This window comes from Tympanuchus pallidicinctus, unplaced genomic scaffold (assembly GCF_026119805.1).
Source record: "Tympanuchus pallidicinctus isolate F22 unplaced genomic scaffold, pur_lepc_1.0 scaffold12, whole genome shotgun sequence".
Classification (NCBI taxonomy): domain Eukaryota; kingdom Metazoa; phylum Chordata; class Aves; order Galliformes; family Phasianidae; genus Tympanuchus; species Tympanuchus pallidicinctus.
This window is the reverse complement of record NW_026294637.1, coordinates 19,353,763-19,378,479: the sequence shown is the minus strand read 5'-3', so window position 1 is coordinate 19,378,479 and position 24,717 is coordinate 19,353,763. Positions and strand designations below refer to the sequence as shown.

The following is a 24,717-nucleotide window of genomic DNA, read 5'->3' as shown; positions in this document are numbered from 1 at the left end:
TCCTGCCCCCTCCAACCAGCTCCCATTGCAATGGGAAGGGTCGTTCCCTTGGGCAGGAGATTGCCCACATCCAGAAGGCCGCACCCAGGGGCGCTGCTCCTTGCAGCATCTGTTGAGCCTTTTTGCATTTCTACTGACTCGTGGAGGGGAATTACCTCCCAGCCAGGCACTCGAAGGCTGCCGTTTCTCCTTGGCCATTTGATACAGAGCTTAATTCCCATCGGCATTATATTTCTTAATTAGCACAACCATTCAAATTACAGTGGCTTTCCTGCAAGCCACAACGTGTTTGGGACTGTGGCAGGTCTTTGTAACCGCATGAGAAATGTCTGTCGCAGCAGTTACAGCCTGCAGCTCATAAGTAGCTTTTCACAGAGGCGTGCTACAAACACAGGTACCACTTGTGATTTTTGAAAGTGTTTTCTCCATACAGCTTCCCTTGTCCTTTCCTTCCTCTTGGGCTATCATCTCCTGCTCTCCAGTTCATGCTCAGTGCCTCTAATCCTGGTGCTGGTACAGCTGACAGGAGCCTGGCTCTGTCTTCCCTGCACCTCCCTGCAGGTGTCTATGGACGTGGATGAGATCCTCTCGAGCCTCCATTCCAGGTTGAAGGCACAGCCCCTCCTCACAGCAGTCAGGCTCCAGTTCCTGCATCATCTCCATTGGCCTTTGCACTGGGGAGCAGTCCAGGCATGGCCTCACCAGTGCTTATGAAAACATCAGCAATCAGAGAAAGTACCAAGCCCAAGCCATTACAATCAACTTCTTTTTATTTTTATCTTCAGGAATTAATAATGTGTACCCAAGTGTTTTATGGTTAAGAAAGTCACTAAGCAATTAACATCAGTAGTCAAGGAATCCTACAGAAGCTCCAAAGAACCAGGAGAATAAATCTAACACCTTACTTACATCTGTGAAAAGAAAGCACGAAGATGGGAACTCCAGATCCTCTAATCTAACAGAATCATAAATAAAATGATGTAAGTGGTGCCGTGGGATACGATATTGAAAGAGAATTAAGACGGACTAATTAGCAGACAGCCTTCTGAGCATACAGTTTTTTTGCATGAAAAAAAGAAATGCAAGGCACCTCAAAAAGTGGAGATAGGGATGCCCACAGGTGGGTCATGGCGTAGTGCTGCCAGATGTGTTGTCAGAACCACCGAGTCCTTCTCCGCAGCGCTGCTCTCGTGAGACCTTCTCCCATCTGTGCTCACAGCTGGGATTGCCCCGACCCAAGTGCGGCACCCCGGCTTGGCCTTGCTGAACCTCCCTGGTTCACGTGGTCCCGCTCTGTGAGCCCGCCCAGCTCCCTCTGGATGGCATCCCTTCCTCCTGTCGTATCCAGCGCAGCGCTCGGCTCAGTGCCATCCGCAAACTGATGAGGGTGCACTCGGTGCCATCATCTGTGTCACTGATGAAGACGCGAACAGCAACAGTTCTGAGACAGACCCCTGGGGGACACCGCTCATCACCAACCTCTACCTGGACATAAAGACACTGAGCACAGCTCCCTGGCTGTGGCCATCCCCCTGTTCATACCATGGAATCACAGGATGGCCTGGGTTGAAAAGGAGCACAGTACCCAACCCGTTCCAACCCCCTGCTGTGTGCAGGTCACCAACCAGCAGCCCAGGCTGCCCAGAGCCACATCCAGCCTGGCCTTGAATGCCTGCAGGGATGGGGCACCCACAGCCTCCTTGGGCAGCCTGTTCCAGTGCCTCACCACCCTCTGGGTGAAAGAATCTTATCCATTAAGTAGTTGTAAGAGTCCACCTTTCGACTTCACCTTTCTCTAATTATAGATACATTATATACAATGTATAGACAGCGAGCCACTGCCCCGCAGGTCCCATCCGTTCCAGGATCCGCCGCGCCTCGGTGCCTGAATACCGCAGCGATGGAGCAGCGCCGGCAGCACGGCAGCACGGCAGCACGGCAGCACGGCAGCACGGCAGCACGGCAGCACGGCAGCACGGCAGCACGGCAGCACGGCAGCACGGCAGCACGGCAGCACGGCAGCACGGCAGCACGGCAGCACGGCAGCACGGCAGCACGGCAGCACGCAGCGCGGCGGGCAGCCCCTCGCTCAGGCCCTCCTTCAGGCCCGGCCTCCGCGCCTGCTCGCCCCGGCCCGCTCCGGCTTCGGGAACCCCCGGCTCTCCCCGCGGACCCCTCACTCTCGGCCCGCCCCGTTCTCCAGCCGGGCCGCGTGGGGGGGGCGGGGGCGGCGGCGGCGGTGACGGCGGCTCCCGGCGCGGAGCGGGCAGAGGCGGTGCTGCCGCGCCCCGGCCCCGCCCCCGGCCCCGCCCGCCGCCGCCGCCGCCATGTTGCGGCCGTTGGTGCCCGGTGCGGGGTGAGGCCTGCGCGGGGCCGCGGTGGCGGCGGGGCCCGCCGAGGAGCGCCGCGTGGGTGAGTGCCGCCCGGCCGCGCCCCGGCCCGCCCCCCGCCGCTCGCCCTCCGCCTTCCCCGCGGGCACCGCCGCCGCGTGCTGCCGCCCCGCGGGCAGGGCAAGGCAGGGCGGGCGGCCCCGGCAGCCGGAGCCCCGCGTTTCGCCCGCCGCCCCGCCGCCCCGCCGGCGGTGGTTCCGGGCCGCGCCACCGGTTGGTCGGGGCGGCCCCGGCGGCGGAAGGCCCGCGGTGAACAAACTTCGGCGGGGCCGCCCACGTGCGGCCGCGGGGCCGGGGCCGGGCTGACAGCGCGGGGGCGGCGGGCCGGGGCCGCGCCTTTGTGTCGGGCGGGCCCGCGCGTGGGGCGGCTGTCAGCGGGCGGGCGGCGGAGCGGGCCGGGCGCGGGCCGTAGCGCAGTGCCCCCGTGACCCCGCGCCGCGTTCCTCCGCGGGGCTGCGAAAAGTTCGGCGCCGGTACGAGCGCTGCGCTGCGCGGCTGAGAACCCGGCCGGCGGCCCCGCGGCTGGCCGCGCTCCTTCTGACAGCCCTCGGCCGGCCGCGCTCCCCTAATGTCAGCTGGCGCTCTGCGTCCGGCCTCCTCCGTCCCGTCCCCGCGCCTCCTCCTCCATCCCCGGCGCTCCCCGCGCCCCTCCGGGAGATCTCTGCCTGCCCTCGGCCCACGGAGCCTTCGGCAGAGCTCTTCCATTGCACCTAACCGTTGTCTTGTGGCTTTATAAATATTTATTGCGTTCTTTCAAGGCGCACAACCTCAGTGTAATTGCAGTTTCATGCTCTCCTATTAGGTGGCAATCTTGAACTTCCTCCTCGAGCAGTATGTTACATGCTGGTGCGAAGTCTGTAGAGGAGCCGCTGCGGATCTCCCAAAGCCCCCAGGAATAGCACTGCGAGCAGAAGGTCTGTACAGCGTGGGGCTCTGGGTGTGTGGAGAGGTTGAGCTTGTATACTGAGTATCCGGAGAGCTGCTTGAGAGCAGCGCTGCGGAGAAGGACTCGGTGGCTCTGGTGGATGAAAGCCACAGACGAGGCAGCAGCGTCCATCGGGGGCCGGAAAGCCACCGGCATCCTGGGCCGCACCAACAGAGGGGTGGCAGCGGCAGGGAGGGGACCGTCCCCTCTGCTCTGCCCTCGTGAGGCCCCAGCTGCGGTGCTGCGCCCAGGCCTGGGGCCCCCAGCGCAGGAAGGGTGCGGAGCTGCTGGAGCGGGGCAGAGGAGGCACGGAGATGCTGCCAGGGCTGCAGCACCTCTGTATGGAGACGGCTGAGGAGCTGGGGGTGTTCAGCCTGGGCAAGAGAAGGCTGCGGGGAGACCTCAGTGCGGCCTTCCAGAGTCTATAGGGAGGCTGTAAGCAGGAGAGAAATCAGCTTTTTACATAGATGGCGTTAGGACGAGGGAGGGAATAGAGGGAGGATTTAGGTAAGATGTCAGGGGTAGTTTTTCCCTGAGAGGACAGTGCGGCCCTGGCTTAGGCTGCTCTGAGAGCTATAGATGCCTTAGCCTGAGAGGTGCTCGAGGCCAGGTTGGATGGGCAGCCTGATCTGGCACTTGATCTAGCAGTTTGCAGTCCTCCCTACAGCAGGGGGGTTAGAACTAGGTGGTCTTTGAGGTCTCCTCCAACCTAAGCCATTCTCTGAAACTTGGCTGGACCAGAAGGCCCTGGGCTCTGCCATAGCACCCAGAGCAAGTTCACAGATTTCTGGGATGGTGTAAAGACCTCAAGATTCTCTGCCTCCTGAAGAAATGAAATATGTGTACTTTCTTCTATGAGCTGCTATGTCACTGCTTGCTTTACTGATCTGTCCCATTGCTTTGCAAGTCTTGGAGCACATCCATGTCTTGTACAGGCAAATAGAGAGAGAAGGCTGGCTTTCGAGCTTTGTTTTTAAAGCAAATCTTTAGCAATGGAAGGATAGAATAAGGATGGAAGTCCTTAATTCCTGCTTTCCACACAAGCCAGTTTGTGGAAGGTCTGGGCAGAATTTCTTCAGTGTACTTTTTCTGTTTTCTATCTAAGAGAAGGCTTAGAGAAAGTAGTCTCTTGATGGGCTCAAGGATGCGTGCAGAGCCTGAAAATGCAGAGTTTATTCCAAGAAAACCTTATTTTGTAATGCTGCAGATACCTCAGGTTTGTTTTGTCTTTTGTTTTAACATACTAATTCATCCAGAGATGTGGCTAGGTATGCAGGGGTAAGAAGGGAATGGTCAAAAGTGATTGGCAAGCTGATTTTTTTTTTTTTTCAGCATATAAAACTTGGGTGTTCCTGGTTATGGAATGAAATGTCTTCCTCACGTAGGGCTGTGTGCGCCAGAAATCTCAGCAGCTGAGCGATGCCTAACTCCTGCCCAGCTCGCGTGTTTTCCCACCCAAAGAAAAGGGAAGTTTCAGATCCACGCTCTTTGCCAACTATAATAATCTATGCTGCTTCTAAACTCATTACCCATCTGCTTCCAATCATCAGCAGCTGATAATCTTCTGGTTTCAGGGACTTAACTCAAGGCGCAGTTGCCTTACCTTGCTGAGGGGTGTGACTTGTAAATTGTTGCAGAGCCCTCTATGGACATTCATATTTGTGGTTTAATTTAAAAATGAGAACAAGTTTAAGCTAAACCACAGCAAGCCACTTTTAAGCCAAGTAAATCTCCATAGAGTGTTTTGGAGTAGATTAACCTAAGCAACACCTCCAAGGCTTGTCTATAGGCATGACTGAGCTAATGCTCTAGAACCAGCATGCCTTCCTGTTCTGTGCTGTAGTGATTGCTGCTGGCCCAATTCTACAAATTGTACCTCCACCTGGCAGACTGCTGGTGCTGGGAATGTTTTGTTTGGTTTCTGAGTGATGTTTGACGAACTTTGCTATTTGTGACTGAGTTTATTTAGAAAAAAAAAAAAAGGCAGTCTGAAATCAGTGACTTCCAGCCTTTTGGGAAGGTATCATACAGCTGCTTTTCTGCCTTCTGCCTTGTCCAGACTCTGCTCTCTGCCTGCACCTCTGCTCCCAGCTCTTCCCCCTTCTCTTGGGCTCTCGCCACCCCTTCCATCTCCCACACTTGCTGCTGGCTTTGGCAGTGCTGATGCAGCCCAAATGAAGTGAGTGTGGCAGGAGTTGCTATGCCTGTGGGTGCTCCTTGACTTTTTTCCTCCCTGTATACTTCAGCTCATACAAATGCGGTTTTAAAATGAAAAGTCTTAAAATAATAGCTTATTAAATGTCCAGGAAGCCTATATATTGCACCAGTGTTTTGGTTAGATGTGCAGGCAAATCCAGTATTCCTTATAGTAATGAAATGTGCAAGTGATTCTGTGCTGTCAGTTTTCATCGTGGATCTGCTCAGAGCTTGATTATTGTTGTTGCAGGTCTCTGTTTAAGCCCCACTCCCTTCTGGAGGGCTTCTGAGCAGAGCTGTCTGGGAATGTCATTTCTTGTTATGATTTGGATACAATCCTTTACTCTGTCTATGGGCCATTTTGCCTGGTGGCATCATTACCTAATTAAGGATTGCTTCCTGATTCGGATATCCCCTGCTTGGTTTACAGTGCTTTGAGCTGTTGTACTGAAATATTTACTGTAGACTTGTATTATTTAAATTACCCTGGGTAGGAAGACATCTCACCTTTCAGGCTTATTTCTTACGGGCCACCTGTTTACTTCCTGCTTTCTTCCTTGAAGCAGGACTGAATTCTTCACATACAACAATCTCTGGAGAAATCAGCAGTCACTGTTGCTTTTTAGCTCTCCTTTTCTTCCCTGCCCCTCCCTGCACGCCCTCCCCCCCTCACAACCCCAACTTCCCCCTCCGTCCACCCCTCCAAAAAAAAAAAAAAAAAAAAAAAAAAAAGCCTAAAACAGCCACTAATGCAGTAATGCATTTCAGAATCTTTTCTGTTGAGGTTTGTGATGACAGTTATTCTTGGAGCTGTAAGGTATGGGTGAAAGAATGTCCTCTACATGGACTTGATGGACCAGGGTCGGTGAGGTGCTACTGTCTCCCACTGCTTTTCTTGTAGTGCTTTGAACAACTCTGGAGCAGACAAGTTGTGTGAGACAGGATTTGAATAGCTCCTGTCACTTGTCAACTGCCTCTGCATCTCAAGGGTGAAGACAAGGCAGCAGTTAAAAACTAAAGCTAGTGGGAGACCCTTGATTGTGTGAAAATAGCCTGGTGGCTGCAGCTTGAATTGATACCAGCTGTTGGTGGGCCTGCAGAAGGCAGAATGTCATTTCCCCTTCCCTAGGGAGCTTTCTTGGCCTGAATACCTTTGTGCTAAGGAAGCTAAGCCCCACAGAGCTGGTATCTGTTGTGTAAACAGTCAGTCTTGGAGCAGTTGAAATGGAAGCTGAAGTGTCTGCAGCAGACGTCCCTAGATGTGTTAATGTTTTGGGTACTTGTGTTTGTGTTTGACTTGCGTGCACGGACACCTTACGAGGTTTGTCCTTGAGAGAAATATACCTGACAAAGTATTTTGCTTTTAATTGCAGCTTTCACTATGGGGGACATGAAAACCCCAGACTTTGATGACCTCTTGGCTGCTTTTGACATCCCTGATCCAACTAGCCTTGATGCCAAGGAGACCATTCCATCAGCTGGGGAAGAGAACGAGAATCACCTGAAGTCATCAGGAATCTGTGTAGATGAGAACGTGTCCTTATCCCACGCCTTGCCCCCCTCCGATGCTCCTGTTGTGAGTGTTATTGTGAAGAACACAAGTCGCCAGGAGTCCTTTGAGGCGGAAAAGGAGGGGAATCACCTCGGGGCTGGGCTGCTACACAATGGGTTTCGCGGGTCTGATCTGCCAGCAGAGGCTCATGCTTTGGTGCATAATTATGGGAAGTTTGAGTCGACTTTTATTAATGGTGACAGCTCAAGAAGTTACTCTGAAAAACTGGACCAGTCCAAGTCAGAGCCTTTGCCAACTTTTAGTCAGTTTAGCCCCATTTCCAGCCCTGAGCCAGAGGATACATTCAAAGAGAATAGTATTGGTGATAAACCCAAACATGCTCAAACTCCGTATTTTCCACCTCCTTCAATGTATATGCCAACAGGAGCTTCAGTATTGGATCACTTCAGGAAGGTACCAGAGCCCGAATTAAGCATGTTTGATCAATATTGTAAAAAGGAACAAAAGATGGAGATCCACTTCCAGCCAGAGAGCAGGCTGGAAATGAGCAGGAGACAGCAAGACAAAGCAACTGAGAGGTTTGTGGAGTCAGGAAAGGACTTGGTAGATACCAATAGCTTCCTTGGAGAAGGCTTGGTGTTTGGAGAGCTCCCTCACAGTAATTTAGGAGAAGATAAAGGGTCTGTGCCTGAGCTGAGCTTGTCTTCATCGGTACCGCCTCGCCAGAGGTTAAAGCCAACTCACTCAAAGTTGTCATCCTGCGTGGCTGCGCTGGTTGCTCTTCAGGCCAAAAAGGTTGCGTGTATTCCCAAAGGCGATCAGCCAAACCTTATAAAGGAACCCGGTCCTTTTAAAGATGGGACAAAAGGAAGTCCAAAAATGCCCAAGTCACCAAAGAGTCCACGGAGCCCCTTAGAAGTGGTGAGGAAGGCCAGCAAGCAGCCTGAGAGCCCCCGAAGCGTGTGCAGTGACAGCAGTGGGAAGGGCTCTCCTTCCATGGCAGCCAGCTCTCCACCAGCTATTCCCAAAGTTAGAATCAAGACTATCAAGACCTCCTCTGGTGAAATTAAAAGAACTGTAACTAGAATTTTGCCAGAAAGTGATGAGTTGGGCAAGTCTTTGGAAGAATCACCTCTGGAAACCTCATCTGCTGAAGAATTCATCAAATCTTTCCCTTCCCCTGACACTAGTGCAGCAATGGAAAGCGAGGCTAGCAAGAATTCAACCAAAAATGGGGCTACCGTAGCTATCCAGCTGTCAAACATAGCGAACCCTTACACAGATGGCTTGAAAGCAGATCTTGCTGCAAATAGCACCTCTCTTGTGTCTTTATCTCCGCTGCCAAACTGCGGTGGTGGTGCCGTAAAAGTTGGTGTCGCGGGGCAGCAGCTGAACAAGAAGCAGCACCAGCAGCAGGGTATCGTGGTGCAGCCATCCAATGCGACCACCTCCTCCAGCCTCCTTCCCAAAGCTGTGCACTTGGCAAATCTCAATTTAGTTCCCCACAGTGTTGCTGCTTCTGTCACAGCGAAGTCATCTGCGCAGCGGCGAAATCAGCCTCAGGTGACGCAGATGTCCGTGCCACTGGTGCATCAAGTAAAGAAAGCTGCTCCTGTCATCGTGGAGGCATTCAACAAAGTGCTGCACAGTGCCAATCCGGTGCCAATATATACTCCGAACCTTAGCCCTCCACCTGACACCAGTATTAATTTACCTGCCTCTGGGTACTGTTGCCTGGAATGTGGGGATTCATTTGCCTTAGAGAAAAGCCTGACTCAACACTATAGCAGGCGAAGCGTTCATATTGAAGTTATGTGCACTCAGTGTTCAACTATGCTCCTTTTTTTTAATAAATGTAGCTTGCTTAAACATGCAAGAGATCACAAGAGCAAAGGCTTTATCATGCAGTGTTCTCAGCTGGTGATGAAACCGATTTCCTTAGACCAAATGTTTTCACCTTCTGCGAGCTCTTCAGCGTCTTCTACTCCTCAGAGTTTGCACTTATCCTCTCCTTCGCGTAAACCCAATGCTACTTCAGGAAACGGGGTAGGAATTTCTACTAACACGCAGCCTGCCTTGCCTCTCTACCCGGACCCACTGAGACTAATCCGTCAAGGACTTAAGTGTTTAGAATGTAACAAGCAGGCGCAGGATTATGTTGCTTTAGCAGCTCATTACCAGAGAACCTCTGAAGATAATGAGAGACTGGTAAGTCGTCATTTTAATGTTATTAATTAAATCTCTACATTTAAAGATACTATCCTCTAGGCATGGTAATGGCAAGTGAGTTACGCTGCCTAAAAGAAGGGAACATTTGAGATACATGCGGGCCCACGTGTGTGCATCTGAAGAGATGTTCTAGCATTGCTTGCCTGCCTTCTTTGTACTCTTTGCCAGCTGAAAGGGTGTGTTGTATTATGGGAACGACAGGAAAAGGACAGTAGGGAGACAGTGGAGACTCTTGAACATCAAGGGAAAGTGGTGTTGGAGATCAGAGATCCCATGAATGAGTTGTATAAGAGTACTGAGTGGTGCTTTAAGCAGGCTTTTGTGCTCTAAGATTGGCTGGAGGAAATCTGGCACAACAGAATTTTCCCTCCGGAAAACCCTCACCAAAGTCTTCATGTAACACTTCAAACACTGGGCCCTGTGTTTAAGACTGGCAAAACGTATACAGGGTTAGCTGGGAGGGTGGCAGCATGGTATGTGTGGCGGGAGGCTCTTTTTGGTGTTTTTTCTCTCCCTTTGGATGGTAGAGGGATGAGCTGGTGCTGTGTTGCAGTAAGAAGCGTCTGCTCATCGGCTCATGAGCACCATTGGTGGCTTCCTTGCTCCAGTGAGCACTGCACTGTTATGGCCTCTATCGTCTTCCCAGACATTCCATTGGAGGTGCAAGTGGATCTGGGTCCCCTCTGAAAATCCAGCTGATGAATAGGAAGGGGATGCTCTTCATTATGTACCAAGACCACCAGTCTGCCACGGCCCACTGTGGTTCTGCACCCTCCAGAGCCTCCCTTTGCTCGTTAAACGTCTCCCAGGAGCATCAAGGCTTTGCGTGGGTGTACAGAGGTCCTTTATCTTTCACTTAAATTCAGCAGCAGCAGAAATAGATTATGGCTGAATGGTTTCTGTGGTGAGAAACAGGAAGGCTGGAAGGGATTGGTGTGCTGTAATCACGTTTCTTACCCGAGGCAGGCCAGTGAGCACTGCGTTCTATCAGCACCGTAACTTGTTTTTGCACTGTGATGCATTTCTAGGAAATGTCAGCAGCAGTCTGGAGTTAAATACTTTCAGGTGAGGGGATGCTGAGTGCTCCGAAGTGAGCTAAAATGTTAATCAGTCGCATTAAAAATTTATTACCAATTTTTGTAGTGGGATTGTCAATTCAAAAGCTCCTTGAAGAGAAATGTCTGGTTGTATTTTTAGACTAGTCTAATAATTTATTCTGTAACTTTACCAAGAGAAGACTTCAAGTCTTTTACTTCAGGTTTGCTAGATGCGAGATGATTTTTGAAGGATTTTTTGAATATGACTACTGGGGAATAAAAAAGAGAAAGGGAATATTGAAGCTTGCAAAGCCGTTTCCTCCCTGCTTTATCTTGAACTCCCAGGTGTGTCCTCACTACAGCATTGTGCTGAGCCCTTCTTCTATGTCTCTGCTCTCCTACCAAATACCTCCTGAGATGGGGTGGTGTTGGGGGTGCATGCAGTAGGTGGGCGCCATGCTCAGCTTTTCTGAGTTGTCAAGCAAATTTCTGAGGTCACAGCTTTCATTTCAGTTAGAAGAAAAGAGGAATGTTGATGGGAGCTGGCGATGTTTGAGCAGCTAGTTTCACAAACACTTCCTTAGGCAGTCAAACAGGAAATATTCACGTGCAATTCTTACCCCTCTGTGGGTAATGTAAAAGCATAAATCCAACATAAGTTTCGTATCGTTCTCTCAAGCAAATTCAGCACATCGTCATCATATGCACGTGCTTGTTCTGGAGCACGTCTCTGTTGCAGGGCAATCCACTGAGACACAGAGGTGGCGCTAACAGTTGCAAACAGCCTCAGATGCAAATCGCCTCCCCGCATCTCAACAGACTGATTGTCTAGAAGATGACTGGAAGAGTTTGCATCTGAGTCCTGAGATGGAGAATCTTGATAAATTCAAAGTAAAGCTGTGTTTTGGCTCACGTGCTTTGAAAAATAACAAATTGCTGTAACTTTGGTCGCAGCAGAGCAGATCTCCACTGGGTTGTTGCCTGAAGGTTATCATCAGTGACTTTTTTGATGTCTGCTTCTGGATTAATGCAAGAACATGGATTCTTGAGCAGGGTTGGTAGAAGCGGAAAGGAAAGAGCTGACACTGTTGGCTGATAATGAGGGGTAAATGTGGAGTATTTACAGCTCCTCAGTCTGTACTGGAAGATGGAGACCCCTTTCCCATTAAAGATAAGCTAGGTTTAATTTTTTTTATTTTAATGATACTAAATCTCTAATACTGACTGTAATATGTGTGCATCTAGTGTGAGCAAAACCTGAGGAAGTGAGCAGGCTTTGAAATACTCAGTTATGGTGCTTTTATCTCAAACCAAAAAACCGTACAAAAATAATTTCATTTTTTTTAATTGCTTTCCAGACAGCACAAAACAGGGATGCCACCTTGTTTTGAAGGTGTCTTATCCAATAGGGTTGACTGGAAGAAACAAATCTTGTACTTAAGACAGTATTTTCATTTACTCTGTTCCACGTTGCAGTGATATGACCAAAGGGTGAGCAAGCTGCAGTGAGAGGCAGGAATGATTGGATTGGAGAGGGAGAATGGCTTAAGCTGGCTTTGTTCCACATGGAAACTTATCCTATTTATCCACACTTAAGACTTCTCACCTTGATCGGAATTTCTAATTGGTGAATTATTTGGACATATTTGTGTTTCCTCTGTCTGTTTATAGGGGAAATAAGATGATTGAGTTTACTGTTCGTTCCTGTCAGTGGTTTGGAACAAACTTTGTATTATCTCTCTGAATGGCCTTGGGTAAAGTCCATATTAATGGGACTGATAACGGGTAAATGAGTTTCCTAGGAGGGGCCAAAATGGGAATGACTTCAACATATCCCAGCTCTTTTGGAAGAGGGGGGATGAATGTGGTCTGAACAATAGAGGGAAGAGGAGATGAGGAGCAGCTGTGAGGAAGAGAGGGCGACCATGCTTGGGAAGGTGGAATGGAAAGACCTTCAGAGAAATGATTGAGGAGAGCTTTACCGTAATGTTACATTGTAGACCGTTGGTTAATTACATCATGTCTTTGAGTGGATCATATCAGTGGATCACTGTCATTTCTCCTTTTTTTGGAGACTTGTAAGACTTGGAATTTTCATGAGTTTGATGAGATCTGTTTACTGTTCTGCTGTTCTTTTGCAGAATTACAAGAAATGGAATCTCGAGTATTTGGTAGGTTGGATTTTGCTCACCAGATGTCACGCTGCCTTTAGATACTGTGTTGGTCCAGATGCTCAACCATGATGGCAGATGTTTCTTGTAACTTCAGAGCTGTTTGGACTGACTACTGTAGCATTATGTTCAAGAGCGAGTTGTTGTTGTTGAGGCAAGCATAATTAAATATATGCTAGATGATGCCAAAGTGAGCTGATTCATACATATGTTCTATAATTCATTTTTGGTGTATGTGTAGATAAAATTTGCTGAACCAACAAGATAAGAAGCTATTGTGGAAAGCTGGGAATGCTTTACAGGAGGACCTTGATGATCATGAAGACAGAGTAGGAACAGGATGAAGCAATTGAGAGTCAGAATGTTTGGTCTCAAGAAGACTCTGGATGACCAAGGTGGCATGATCATGCACGGGATTTGTGTTAACCTGCAGTACCAGTCAGGACCTCATTTGTGGTCCTGAATTATCAGAAATAAACTGGAATAAATGAAAAATGAGCGAGGAGTTGGAATTATGATAGTATGAGGGGAAATCAGAAGACTTTTATGAGTTCAGCCTGATAAAGATATGATAAGTTATGACGGCTCTCCTTCAGCACCGTATTGGGCATAATGTGAGGGCTGTGGCACTTACTGTCTTACAGGAATTATATCTTCAGAAATGAAGAGCTTTCTCTACTTGCAGGGATCACCAGAAGTGGCTTGTCAGCATCAGACAGCTCTTGTAGCCTGTTCAGAACTGAGCTCGAACTCAAGATGAAGAAAAAAGAAATCATGCAGCTCCTGATGTGCTCAGTATAGATTTGCTTTTCCTTACAGCAGCTTCGCACACACTTGCTCTGTGTATTCAGTGTGATGTTTAAATAGTAGAGCTTTTCAAACCTACAGGCTATGTTGATGTGAGAAGAGACTCACATCACAGAATAATGTGTGCAAAAATTCCAGGTACGTTCTGATTCTCTTGAGCGTCATCAACAGCAGAGAAGTTTCATATGCATTGTTTTTCTTTTGTGAGTTCACCACCCAAAATCCATTGAGATAGCCAAGATAAGTACAAAATGAAGTACAGAATATGAACTAAGGACCTCTGAATTTTCTTTCACCTTTGTGCTTTTGTTCTTTCCCCTTCTTTTCTTTTTTTTTTTTTTTTGTGTCTTTTATGTGTCCAGTAAGAATTTTTCACTGAGTAATGACGTATCCTGTTTATGCATCACCTACACTGGAGCTACTTAAAAGCAATTTTATTGCTGTCTTTTTTTGTTTCTCCTTCCTTCCCCCCCTTAAATCAATGTTTTATAATTTATTGGCTAAAACCTGCCAGAAGCTAGTAAAACCACATGCTGCAATGGTAATTTCCCAGCAGTAAAGGCAAGTAAGAAAGCAGCCATATCTCTGCTATTTCTTCGGTTTTTTTTTTTGTTTTTTTTTCCTTCTTTTTCTTGTTCCCCTGCATGCTCGTGTTTTAATTTGGAAAGCAAGAGGATTGAAAGTCAATAAAAATGCCTCTGGTGCTGTAAAGCAGTGCTTTCTCCATCTCCCAAAGCAAAGGCAATGAATGCAATCCTTAGGTACTGATTTTTGTTTTATATGGATGTTTTCCCTCTGGTTTTTTATGGAAGCAAAGGGCTGGAGGATGTTATGATGAAAGCATGTTGAGGGAAGGAAGCAGGCAGAGAGATGAAATGGCAGGGTAGGAGTGAGACTTGGTGCCCTCAGGCCAAAGCAGTGCTTTGGGATGAGGAGATGCTAGGGGAGAAGAGAAGGCTGTAAGCTGATGGCTTCTGGCAGCAGAAAGAAGGCCTCCAGCAACTGGAGTCCTGCGATGGAGGGACGTGGGCCCTTTTGGAAGGACGGGCTGGCAAGACAAAATGAAGGAGTTGTTGTCTTCTGTGAAAGCAGCTGGAAGGCGTGAAGCTCTGCCCGGTGGTGGGTTGAGATTAACAGGAGATTGCTAAGGGTGATGTGGTGGTGGCTCCTCACTGCGGGCTGATGGGAAGAACAAGCTGGTGTTAGAAGTAGCCTCACGTCTGCAGGGCCTTAAGGGGGGCTGCAGCCACCCAGTTCTCTGGGTGGCATCCCCTGGCTCCAGAGAAAGGGGGACTGGGGGGGGAAAGACACTCTGGATCTCGTAATCATAAATAATGTGGGAATGTGAAGGTTGCAGGAAGCCTTGGCTGTGGCATCCGTGAGATGGTGGAGTTCAGGATCCTGAGGGCAGAGGCAGGGGGGAAGGACAAACCTGCTACACTCCAGGAGAGAAGACTCAGACCTCTTCAAGGATCTCTTTGAAAGAGACACAAATCATTTGGTTTGGAAGGGACCGCTGGCTCACCATGCCTGCCCCAGCAGGGACCTCAGAGCAGGGTGCCCAGGCCCGTGTCCTGGCTTTTGAAGGTCTCCAATGAAGAGACTCCACAGCCTCATTAGGCATCCCGTGCCGATGCTCCATCGCCTGCACAGCAGAGAAGCGATGGTCCCTGATGGTCAGAGGGCACCTGCTTTGCTCCAGTTTGTGTCCAGTGCTTCTTGTCCTGGCACCATGGTAAGGAGCCTGGCTCTTTCTTCTCTGTACCTTCCTGCAGGTGTTTATGGCTGAGACTCCCCTGAGCCTCCTCTCCCAGGCTGAAGTCGCAACTCCCTCAGCCACTCTTCGCAGCAGAAGTGCTCCATGCCTTTCATCATCTTGATGGAGAAGAATGCATCTACCTTCTGGAGGGAGGGCTGAAGTGTTGTTGCTGATATTAGCAACTACTTGACTGGTCATGTATGAAGGGAGTTGGTGAAAAAGCAAAGTAGTGGATAAAGATGCTAGCAGAAGTGACATTTGGACAGCTGTGATGCTATCTTTGATAGGATGTGAGGTGTAAGGAGGTGCAGGGTGAGAAAAAAGAAGCGGAGCTTAGAGACTGATGTGCATTGCTGCTGATGGAGGGCTGTCATAAGAAGGGAGAGGAGACACGTGCTGTGTAACGTTAGGGGTTGTAGAAGCGATGGGAAAGTGAGGATGTGAAAGCCCAGTGTCATTCAGTAGGGGATTTTAGCAACTGGGAGTTCTGGTTTTGCAACACAAGGGGGACAGCGGGCAGTCTGTGGGTCAAAAGAAATGACACAGAAACTGAAATTCTTAAAACTGTGGCTGAGGTTGTGAGGAGAAAAGACTATAGACTGAGAAAGTTGAGAATTAGGTTTATTTGATGCAGCATTGTCTATATATGGGATACTTAGGCTTGGACTTGATGCATGTTCCCTTACTTGACTGGAAGGTGTCAGTTTGGGTCTAGATCTCTCTTTTAACTAATAACTAAGTTTCTATTATATATGTATTTTTTCTTTTTCACCTGTAAGTTGAACATGCTAGTGAAATGATACATAGCTATTTAGAGAGAGCCTTGGGAAGGGAAGCTTCTTAGCTATCGTGAAGCCCACAGAAGAAGTTCTCTGCAGGCCACTTCTGCTCACACTATCAAAGTAATCCAAGCCAAAATAGCTGTGCAGATCTCTGGCTGGCTTGATTGGCTGTAGGATGGGCCAACAAAGAGTTAGGCCAGTGGATGGCGGGCAGGAGGTGCAGAGCTGGTGTGCTGGGGCTGCGTGTTGCTGAACGCTGTGCTGCCAGAGCTGCGTCACCCAGCTCCGCACTGAGCGTGCTAGAGGTGCAGGCTGCTGGTCCTCGTCCCAGTGAGGCATTAAGGGAAAGCCAGTGCAGAGTTAAAGGTGAACTTTTGAAGTACTAATTCCATGCTTGTCTTTTTTTTAGAGCAGAAGCATCCTGTTACTCTCTATTGCAGTGCTGTAACTGGGATGCCTCGGGTGCCCCTTCTGTATTAAAGCAGATGCCTCTGGTGGGGGATTTTGGTTTTAATATATAAAGAACAAGGGCTCTTTAAAACATTTGCATTCCAAAAATATCACTTCTGTTTCCCACTTGTTTCACTCTTCATCTTTTTTTTTTTTCTCATTAATTTTTTACTTTTTTTTGTTAGCCTTCTGCAGATTTTCCTCTTCTGTAGTCCAGATTCCGTGCCTTGCTGTCAGCACAGCTCCATGGTCTCTGCTGCAGCTCTGCGGTGCTTGTGTTAAGGAGGACTTCTGTGGTCTGGGGGCATCTCTTAAATGTGAATTTTGTCAGCATCCTTTAACTCTACAGCAGTGAAGAGGATCTAAAACTAGTGTAAATCATCTCTGCTTGCACTGAAGCTGGTTCGCTTTCAGTTTGCATCAGCAGTAAGTGAAAGCAAAGCGTTTTGTGCCCCAGGTTCAGCTTCCAGTGGGGTGTTAATGGGGACCCTGCCCTAGCTGGGTGTGGGCTTCAGCTGAGCGAGAAAATGGACTGAGGGCATTTCATGGTGATGCCTGCGTGTGAGAAGGGAGATTGCTGTGACTTTCTGCTCTAGCTTGCTGTGCGCAGCTGGGCTGGGAGGGAGCACACTCGTAAATGGATCTGCTGTGGCTCAGAGTCCTTCCTGCAGTTGTTTCAGGGCGGCAGAAGGTCAGTGGTGTCATCTCTTTGCAGGCATTTTCCTGAGCAAAACTGGGCTTTAACTCCAGACTGTGATTCACAAACACCTCTGTGGCTCTGGGGTTGTGCTTTCCACGCCAGAAGGCTTGGGCTGATGCAGCTTTCTGTGCTTCACTTTGCTTCAGCTGCTGTTGGTTTTGTTGGCTTTTTTTTTTTCCCCCCTTCTGAAGAAGCTAATAAATAGAAATGGGAATAAAATCAAGTGTTCTGAAGTGGCAGAGCTTCTGAGTGTTTTCCTGTCTGTGTGGATGTGAGTTCTGGAAGAAGAAAAGCCTGAGTGCTGTGTGGCAGGCAAACTGGAGCTATATAAAACTTGCAGCAAATAACTCTTGATTAAAGCATAAGTTATGGGAGCATGTGAGAAACACAGACATTACACAATTCAAATCATATCCTGGTAACATGCTTTAGAAATAACTGACTAATGAATGTCTCAAATTGCTGCCAGACTTCTTTGAAGAGTCATGGAAAACTCAGAGATAAAAATGTGACATCTGGAACCAAGTTACAAAGCAGGCGTGTTGTAAAAGGAGAAAAAGCCGCTCAGTCTCCAGGATGATGTTGTTTGGTGTCATCTTAATTTTATTAATTCCTGACATCTGCTTTGTTTGGTGTGACTGTTGCTGAGCACTGCGCTGCTCTCGCAGACCTGCTGGCTGTGGTGGCAGTGCTCAGCGGGCAGGCTGTCACTTGGTGCGTGCCATAAAGGCTGCTCTTTCCTCTGGCATCACTTGGATTCCGTGGAGAAGTAAATATGACCTGCTGTCATTTTGCTCGGCCACTTCTCCATGCAGTTCTTAGTGGGCAGCCCCTGCTTGTTGTACAGAGGCTCAGTGTTCCATGCCCCTATGGAGCGCTGTGTTGGGGCAGGTGTTTCTCCAGCTGCACCCTCAGACACAGTGTGTTAATTGCACCTTATCTTCCCTGTGTCTTGCTCTTTATTCCCGTATTGTGTGGTTCTTGCAGAGCCTAAAGAAATTAGCAGTTGGTGTTGATGTCCCTTGCTAGCTAAAATCGAAATGTAGCCAGCCTCAATGAGGCAGTTTTTTGGATCTGGTGAGAAAGTATTTCTTGCTCTGCTACAGGGGCAAAGGTGGCCTTCTCCTCCTGTTTGTGCTGAGTCTGCTCTAAATACTGGGAGGGATCAAAGTTGAGAAGCCCTCTTCTAACCATGCCAAAAAGCTTCGTTTCCCAGCACAAATCAGTTAGGAAAAAATGCCATAAAAGACAATGACAGCTCAGACTGCCCTGAACATTAATTCTTACTTGTAGCTCACCCTTTAACTGCTGACCAAAGCACTCTCAAAATACTCCTTGCCTAGAGGTCCCGGGGATGTTTTAATTTCCTATTTATGGGTTCAGGTGATGGCTCAGTGTTGCTGCAGCTCCTTTTGGAATCAGGGGCTCCTCCAGCATTTGGGAAGGGCTGATGTTGTCCTGCCATCGGTGTGCATGGGGGTCCTGCAGCAGTTTCTTCTTTACGGTTTTTTCTCTCCTACGGAGACCCTTCCTGCTTCAGATTCAATCTGCAACACCTCAGACTGTGGCTTTTGGATTGCTTGGCAAGTTCTGAAGTTTCCTGCTTCTCTGGAGCCTGATTTCTTAATCTGTCCTCTGCTCATAGTGAGCCATCTTGGATTTGTTCTAGCTTTGTGTTTTAATATAAATGGTGTTTTCTGTTACTTTCAGTATATTGGACAGTGCAGAAGAAATTACGCAGTTCAGTTTCGTGCTTTGATAACTCATCATTGGCTGCTTGCTGCAGCTCGTTCTTATGGTCGTGTTAGGAGCAGTGGAGTGATCTTGCATGGACTTACTGATGACAGAGGAGAGTTTTAGCTCCCAGAGGTATCTGCTACAGCTGTCCACGTGCATACTGACGGGGTGCTAAACTTTACGTATCAAGTAAATGAGGAAGTAAATCTGTAAATCTGTAAGCGAGAAATAAATCCGTAGTGCTGTTGAGTGCAGCCCTTCCAACAACAAGGAAAAAAAAGGACACTGAAACGGAGACAAAACATCTTTGCATCATTTGTAATGCCAGAGTATCAAGAATTCTCACTGCACATTGCTGCACACGCGGCTTGTGTTCCTCAGAAGCTGAGATTCAGTCTGGTTCGGAGAAATATCGTGAAAGGCAGAAAGGTGGTTTTGGGGAGAAGGCTGCCATCCGTCAGCTCTGTGCTGAGTTTCGCAGTATGTGTTTTGAGTTGTAGGACCGGGAGGTTCTTCTGGTTTTCAATGATTTTGATGCAGTCTGGGGGTACTTTCCATCTCAAATGTCTCATTGCTGGAATGAAAGCAGTGACTGCAAAGAGCAGGCGGGCAGGAGAAGAAGCTGGGTGCTCCTCTAAACCCGAAAGATTCCTGGGCTGGGAAGAGTCAAACAGAGAGTAACTAACTGCTGCAACCTTTCTTCCCTCAGACGTGCCAGGTGTGCCAGATGATGCTGCCCAACCAGTGCAGCTACTGCGCCCACCAGAGGATCCACGCTCACAAGTCGCCGTACTGCTGCCCCGAGTGCGGGGCTGTCTGCCGCTCCGCCTATTTCCAAACCCACGTCAAAGAGAACTGCCTGCATTACTCCCGCAAAGTCGGCTTCAGGTTTGTGGAGTTTAAAGCTGAAGGGGCAGGAGGGAGTGGGAAACCGGATAAAGGTTTTGGAAATCTTCCTTAAAGCAGAAACTGAAGAGGATGTAACACAGAACCGGCGTGGTTTTCTGTGGGATGAAGCGCCTTTGAAATGGGAAATGACTCAGTGGATTTAAGGGGAGGTTTCGGAGAGCAGACGTGATTTTGAGGCAGCTTTAAGTTGAAAGGCGCTGGCATCACCTCTGGTCACAGGTGGTCCCTCAAGATTGCTGCTCACAACCAAAAGATTGCAGATCTTAATCCTCCACATCTCTCGGAGGACTGAGCGCATGTCAGTTGTCAGGGATTGAGGGATGCACTTTGTAGGTTATTTTATCTCCAGGCTCTTACCGTGAGCTGAGAGGAATGGGGGAAGGCTCCCAAGGCTCTGGACGTGGTGCTGTGTGCGCTTGCGTTGTCGTTGCTGCAGCCAAATTGATTGCTTTAATAAAAGACGTTACGTTCCCCCACAAGCTTTTCCTGCTTTCTGTGTGTAGATGCAGATGATTTACCTGGCAGATGAGCGATGGACTGGGTGACCTTCCAGGATTCCGTAGAATTCAGCTTTTTCTCTGTTTGCTGTTAAGTACCACGGCGTGTGCAGGAAACAGGGCGATTCCTGCGCTCGAGCTGTTCTTTTAAAATGTCTGCCAACTGGGGAAGCCTGCGCTCTGTGGCTTCTTCTGAAATCACACTGAAGTTTTCAAGGGCAGTTTCTTTCAATCACAGAGAAAAGAGACATATCCAACTGATCCTGAATTTAATTACATACAGATAGTTTTTTGGTGTTTTTTTTTTTTTAATGTGGATCTGATTAGAGGAGGCATAGCCCACAACAAAGAATTAATTCCGTCTCAAATTAAATGGCTGTGATACTGTGGCTGTTTGAAAAAGGAATTAATTTTGGAGAAGGAGGAATGTTGAAAAAAGGGGTTGGGAGAAGATGTCAGAAAATGAGCCCTGGCTTTGGTGCAGTTGCTTGTCACCATTAGTCCTTACTCTTCTGCTCCTAGCTGTTGGGCTCTCAGTCTACAGCAGAGGTCGGTTCTGCTTCTTAAGTGTGTGCCCTCGCATTTTTTTAAAGCATGATTAATTCCAGATTTATAATATTTTTATGATGCCTTCTTAATCCTTATCAGCAATGCCAGCTTCCATCCTTCCGCAGATGTCTAACAAATATTTGCTTTTTGCGCTGGGAGCATTAATGAATGTCTGAAACAAGGCAGAGTTCAGGAATGGTACTTATGGGGGGTTTGTTAGCTTTTACCAACTTCTCCAAAAGTTACTTTTCTTTAATTGGTGTCTGCTGGTGCTCATCTTTGGCAACTGAACCCAGCAGATAGGGAAGCAGTGGCTGTGCCATCCTGTCATCCTTCCTGTCTCCACTGCCGGACTGGCATCGTTGCAATTGTTGAAAACAGAAGAAATAAATTCAAGTTGTAGAACCAAATCTAGATAATCCGTGGCATCTGTCTTATGGTCACGTAGCAACTTTTGTTCTTTCCCTTCCTTTTCATTACTTGCAGTGCTGAGAAGCCAAGGGTTTCTCTGAAATCGTGCCCAGGGTCAGCTCAACTCTTGCTTCTCCACAACGTGTCTCCGCTCTCCTTGGATTTCTGATGCATACCTTTTGCTGCTTTTCTGATCAGCCCTTGTTCTGTCTCCTTTTCTGCTGATATCCCAGCGTGTCCAATTAAGTTTGGAGTAGGATTATTTGAATTCAGGTTTTGGTCACGGCTAGTGATTGCATTGCAGATGAGGAGGGTTTTCTGCATTTTAACATGAAAATCAACAAGCCTGCCCGAAGTGCTGCCAGGCTCCAAGTGTCACCTCCCCACCTCTCCCACTGCTCCCCACTGACCGCATGGCGCACATTTTCCTGCTTGCTGCTGTTTGGAGAGTTCAGGAGCTGGATGCTGGCAGGATAAGAGATATGCAGAGGTTAAGACAACATCATGTAGCCTTATCTTCCCTCGCAGGATTCTTTCCAAGACTCATACAGCACCCTTCCTTGCCCTGAGGCTCTCCTAGAGTCTTCTCCTCATGCTTGGATTATAGCAGAATTCACAATTTACAGAAATTACATGGCAAGCCTCTGACATCCTCCATCCACTTTGCTCTGCTAATTAGTTTACTTTATTGAAGTTCATCTTTCTGGCACTGAGATTCTTGATTACAAAGTGGCTTTTGTTTAAACTTCCATTTACTGTAAATTAAATTAACTTGTGATCGTTTGACCCTGAGTTAGTAATTATTTCATCCCCTCAATCTTTATGAAGTCTTCAGTGCTTGCCAAAACAGAGTGTAATGCAGAGCTGTCTCTTGCTGATTTGAGAAGTGTTTCTGGGGGAAGCCTGTCGAGTATTCCTGGTTGTACCATCTGTACCTTCCTGCCAGGATTAGGGCTTTCTCTCCCGTTTATTCTTGGAGATTTATTCCTCCTGATAACAGAGTTCCTGGTGCTACCCTAATGGAAGTCTCTCCCCCCAGCTGACATGGCTGAGCATTGGGCTCCAAGGCACAGCAGAATATTTTCATGTTTTCCCAAGGATGACGCTGGCTGTTGTCACTTCTTCCCTCCTGAAAATGAAGAAAGGAGCGTTTCTGTGCATGTTTTAGGGAGAGGGTTTGTCTCCTCTGGGCTCCTTCTGCCTAATGGGCTTTTGAAGTACAACTTCAAAGCGCAGACTTGTTTCCTAAGCGCTGTCGGGAGGCTCGTTTGGAGGGAAGGATAATCTAGCAAATGTCAGAACGAAGGGAAAAACAGTCATAAAGCTTAACTCCAGCCTCACTGAGGGAAACCATCTCTGTTCACAGCTATTCCAATCCCAGGTCAGAGGAGTGCTGGTAAGGAAATGGAGCCTCATTTGCTCTTTCCACGCTGGTGTGTGGCTTCCCGTGAGCTCAGCTGTTGGATGTGTGCTTGGGAGAAGGATTCAAGTTAAATATTGGATGGCCTCAGTCAGATGTTGCTATCTTGGGAGAGGCCTGTTGGGAAGAGAGGGAGCAGCTGGGTCACCCTGGCTTTGTCTGGGGCTGCAGGGAGGAATCCTTTAGCTCCACCTGCAACCTCTTCTTCCTCCCATCTTTCCGCATGAGCATCCCCAGATGAGCACTATCCAGGCAACCCCTCTGTCTTACTGGCTTTATTGAGCTTAATTGCTTTCTGTTGCTGTTTTCAGTATCTTTGCTGCTGCTGTCATTATTGTCTGTTGCTTGGTGTAGTATGGTGCAGGGTTACTGAAGATTTCCTGGCTGGATGTTCTTTTATTAGTACATTTGTTTTGCTGCTTGTTACTACCTGGACACCTCTTCAGATACGTTTATTTCAGTTCTTCACTTGCACCTGTGATGGAATTGGCATCCAGGGGTATGAGGCAGCATTTTTGTGTAGCATAGCTTGCCTTCTTCTTTCCAGGTCATTTTGGTCCCTGTAGATTTCTTTTATAGATGTGCTCCCTTGCTGATCTGTGGGTTCTGCCCAGCTGCTGAATTCCTGTATCACATTCCTCCTTGATTCCTCTGCGTTGTTACTGAAGAGACTAAACAAGGACCTGCAGTAGCACGGTCCTGCCACGCTGCCTTCCATCGGTACATGCATCTTGGAAGCAGCATTGCAGCTCTGATTCAGCTCTTTCCTTCTGCATCCCCTAGGTGCATCCACTGTGGGGTTGTCTTCATGACCCTGGCATTACTGAAAGTGCACATTCACGAGAAGCACTGCGAAGTCTTCCACAAGTGTTCTTTTTGCCCAATGGCCTTCAAATCAGCAGACAGCACCATGGCTCACGTGACCAGCCAGCACCCAGCGGAGCCTCACAAGACTACTCAGTAAGTATTTTGTTATTACCTGCTCTTCTCCTTTGCTGCATAGCTCTACAGCTGCCTCCACTTTGTCTCAGTTGTTTATTCTTCTTTCTTTCTTTTTTTTTATTGTTGTTTGTTTCTGTCCTAATTTCAGAAGAGCTGCCCCTTTGCTGGCAGAGGTCTGTTCCTAACCATGGCATGCTGTCCTTGATACAATTGCTGCCTGCTCGGTTAGGAGGAGAGGAGTTTGGGCAGGGAAGGGTGGAACATCTGCAAACAGGTCTTAATTGTCACCGTTTGGTCGAGCTGGGGTGGCACCTCTTGATAGTGCCAGAATCAGGGTAACTGCTGATTCTGGTGCTCCACAGCGAGGGGAGAGTTGTGCTGTGCCACACTGCCCCAGAAAAAATCACTAGAGAGAAACTCTTGTTTTTTCCACTCTGTAGCATTCCCTGCTGAGACCCGAGCTAGTGCCAAAAACGTGTGCTGTAAGGGAGGGACCACGGAGAGGTGGAACTGAAAGAAATACATAGCAAGTATGCTCTGAGTCTGCTCCCATCCATCTGCACTTACTGTCACACACTTAGGTAGTCATGCATATGCATGTAAGCAAACTTATTTTTAGCAAGTTGTGGTACGTGCCTGGGGCTTTTTCTTGTTTTTCCCAGTTGAGATAATAGTTGAGTGGTCCGTGTGGGTGTATGCTGACAATGCACTGATAGAGCACAGCCCTCCTAGAAGCCCATCCCTTTTCCAAGCTGCCGAGATGACCCCTTCCACTGACTCCTCAAGATAACTGATGAAGAGAGAGTGAGTTTTCTTTTTTAAATTGTTCCAGGGTGATCTACAAATGTTCTTGTGAGACTGTCTTTAACAAGAAGAAGCTGCTCCAGGAGCACTTCCAGCAGAATACCAGCAAGTTGTTTGTGGGCGTGTTTAAGTGTCCGCAGTGTCAGCTGGTGTATATGCAGAAACAGCAGTTAATGCAGCACGTTAAGGTAGGTAACTCCCACCACTTCGTGATATGAGGTCCTAGTTTCTGAGTTCACAGAGAGTTTGTACTGACTATTTAAGGACACTGGTTGAAGAAATGGAATGTTCTTGAGCAATGCATTAGTAGAAAAACAGACTGCAAAAATTTATGGTATTATCTGGAAACTCCAGTTGAGCACTTTGTATTAGTTGGTAACATTGCAGGTGGTTACTCCTCCTTGTCTCATTCAACCTTGTGACAAAGACAGATAAATCTTTCTGATGGTTAACTGTTCTATATTAAACCCAAGGAAGTGATTAAGCATT

At 48.2% G+C, this 24,717-nt stretch overlaps 1 protein-coding gene across 1 annotated transcript in view; it reads left to right on the top strand.

Annotated features, from left to right (window-relative positions):
• The first annotated feature begins 2,313 nt into the window (after positions 1–2,313).
• Positions 2,314–24,717, top strand: part of ZNF592 (zinc finger protein 592) — a 33,976-nt gene continuing 11,572 nt past the window's right edge. The window contains exons 1-6 of the mRNA XM_052671599.1: positions 2,314–2,412; positions 3,193–3,304; positions 6,885–9,232; positions 19,406–19,584; positions 23,266–23,442; positions 24,257–24,416. Of these exons, the coding sequence (XP_052527559.1) occupies positions 6,893–9,232; positions 19,406–19,584; positions 23,266–23,442; positions 24,257–24,416 (2,856 nt within the window). The 5' untranslated portion in view covers positions 2,314–2,412; positions 3,193–3,304; positions 6,885–6,892. The remainder of the gene's footprint in view (positions 2,413–3,192; positions 3,305–6,884; positions 9,233–19,405; positions 19,585–23,265; positions 23,443–24,256; positions 24,417–24,717) is intronic.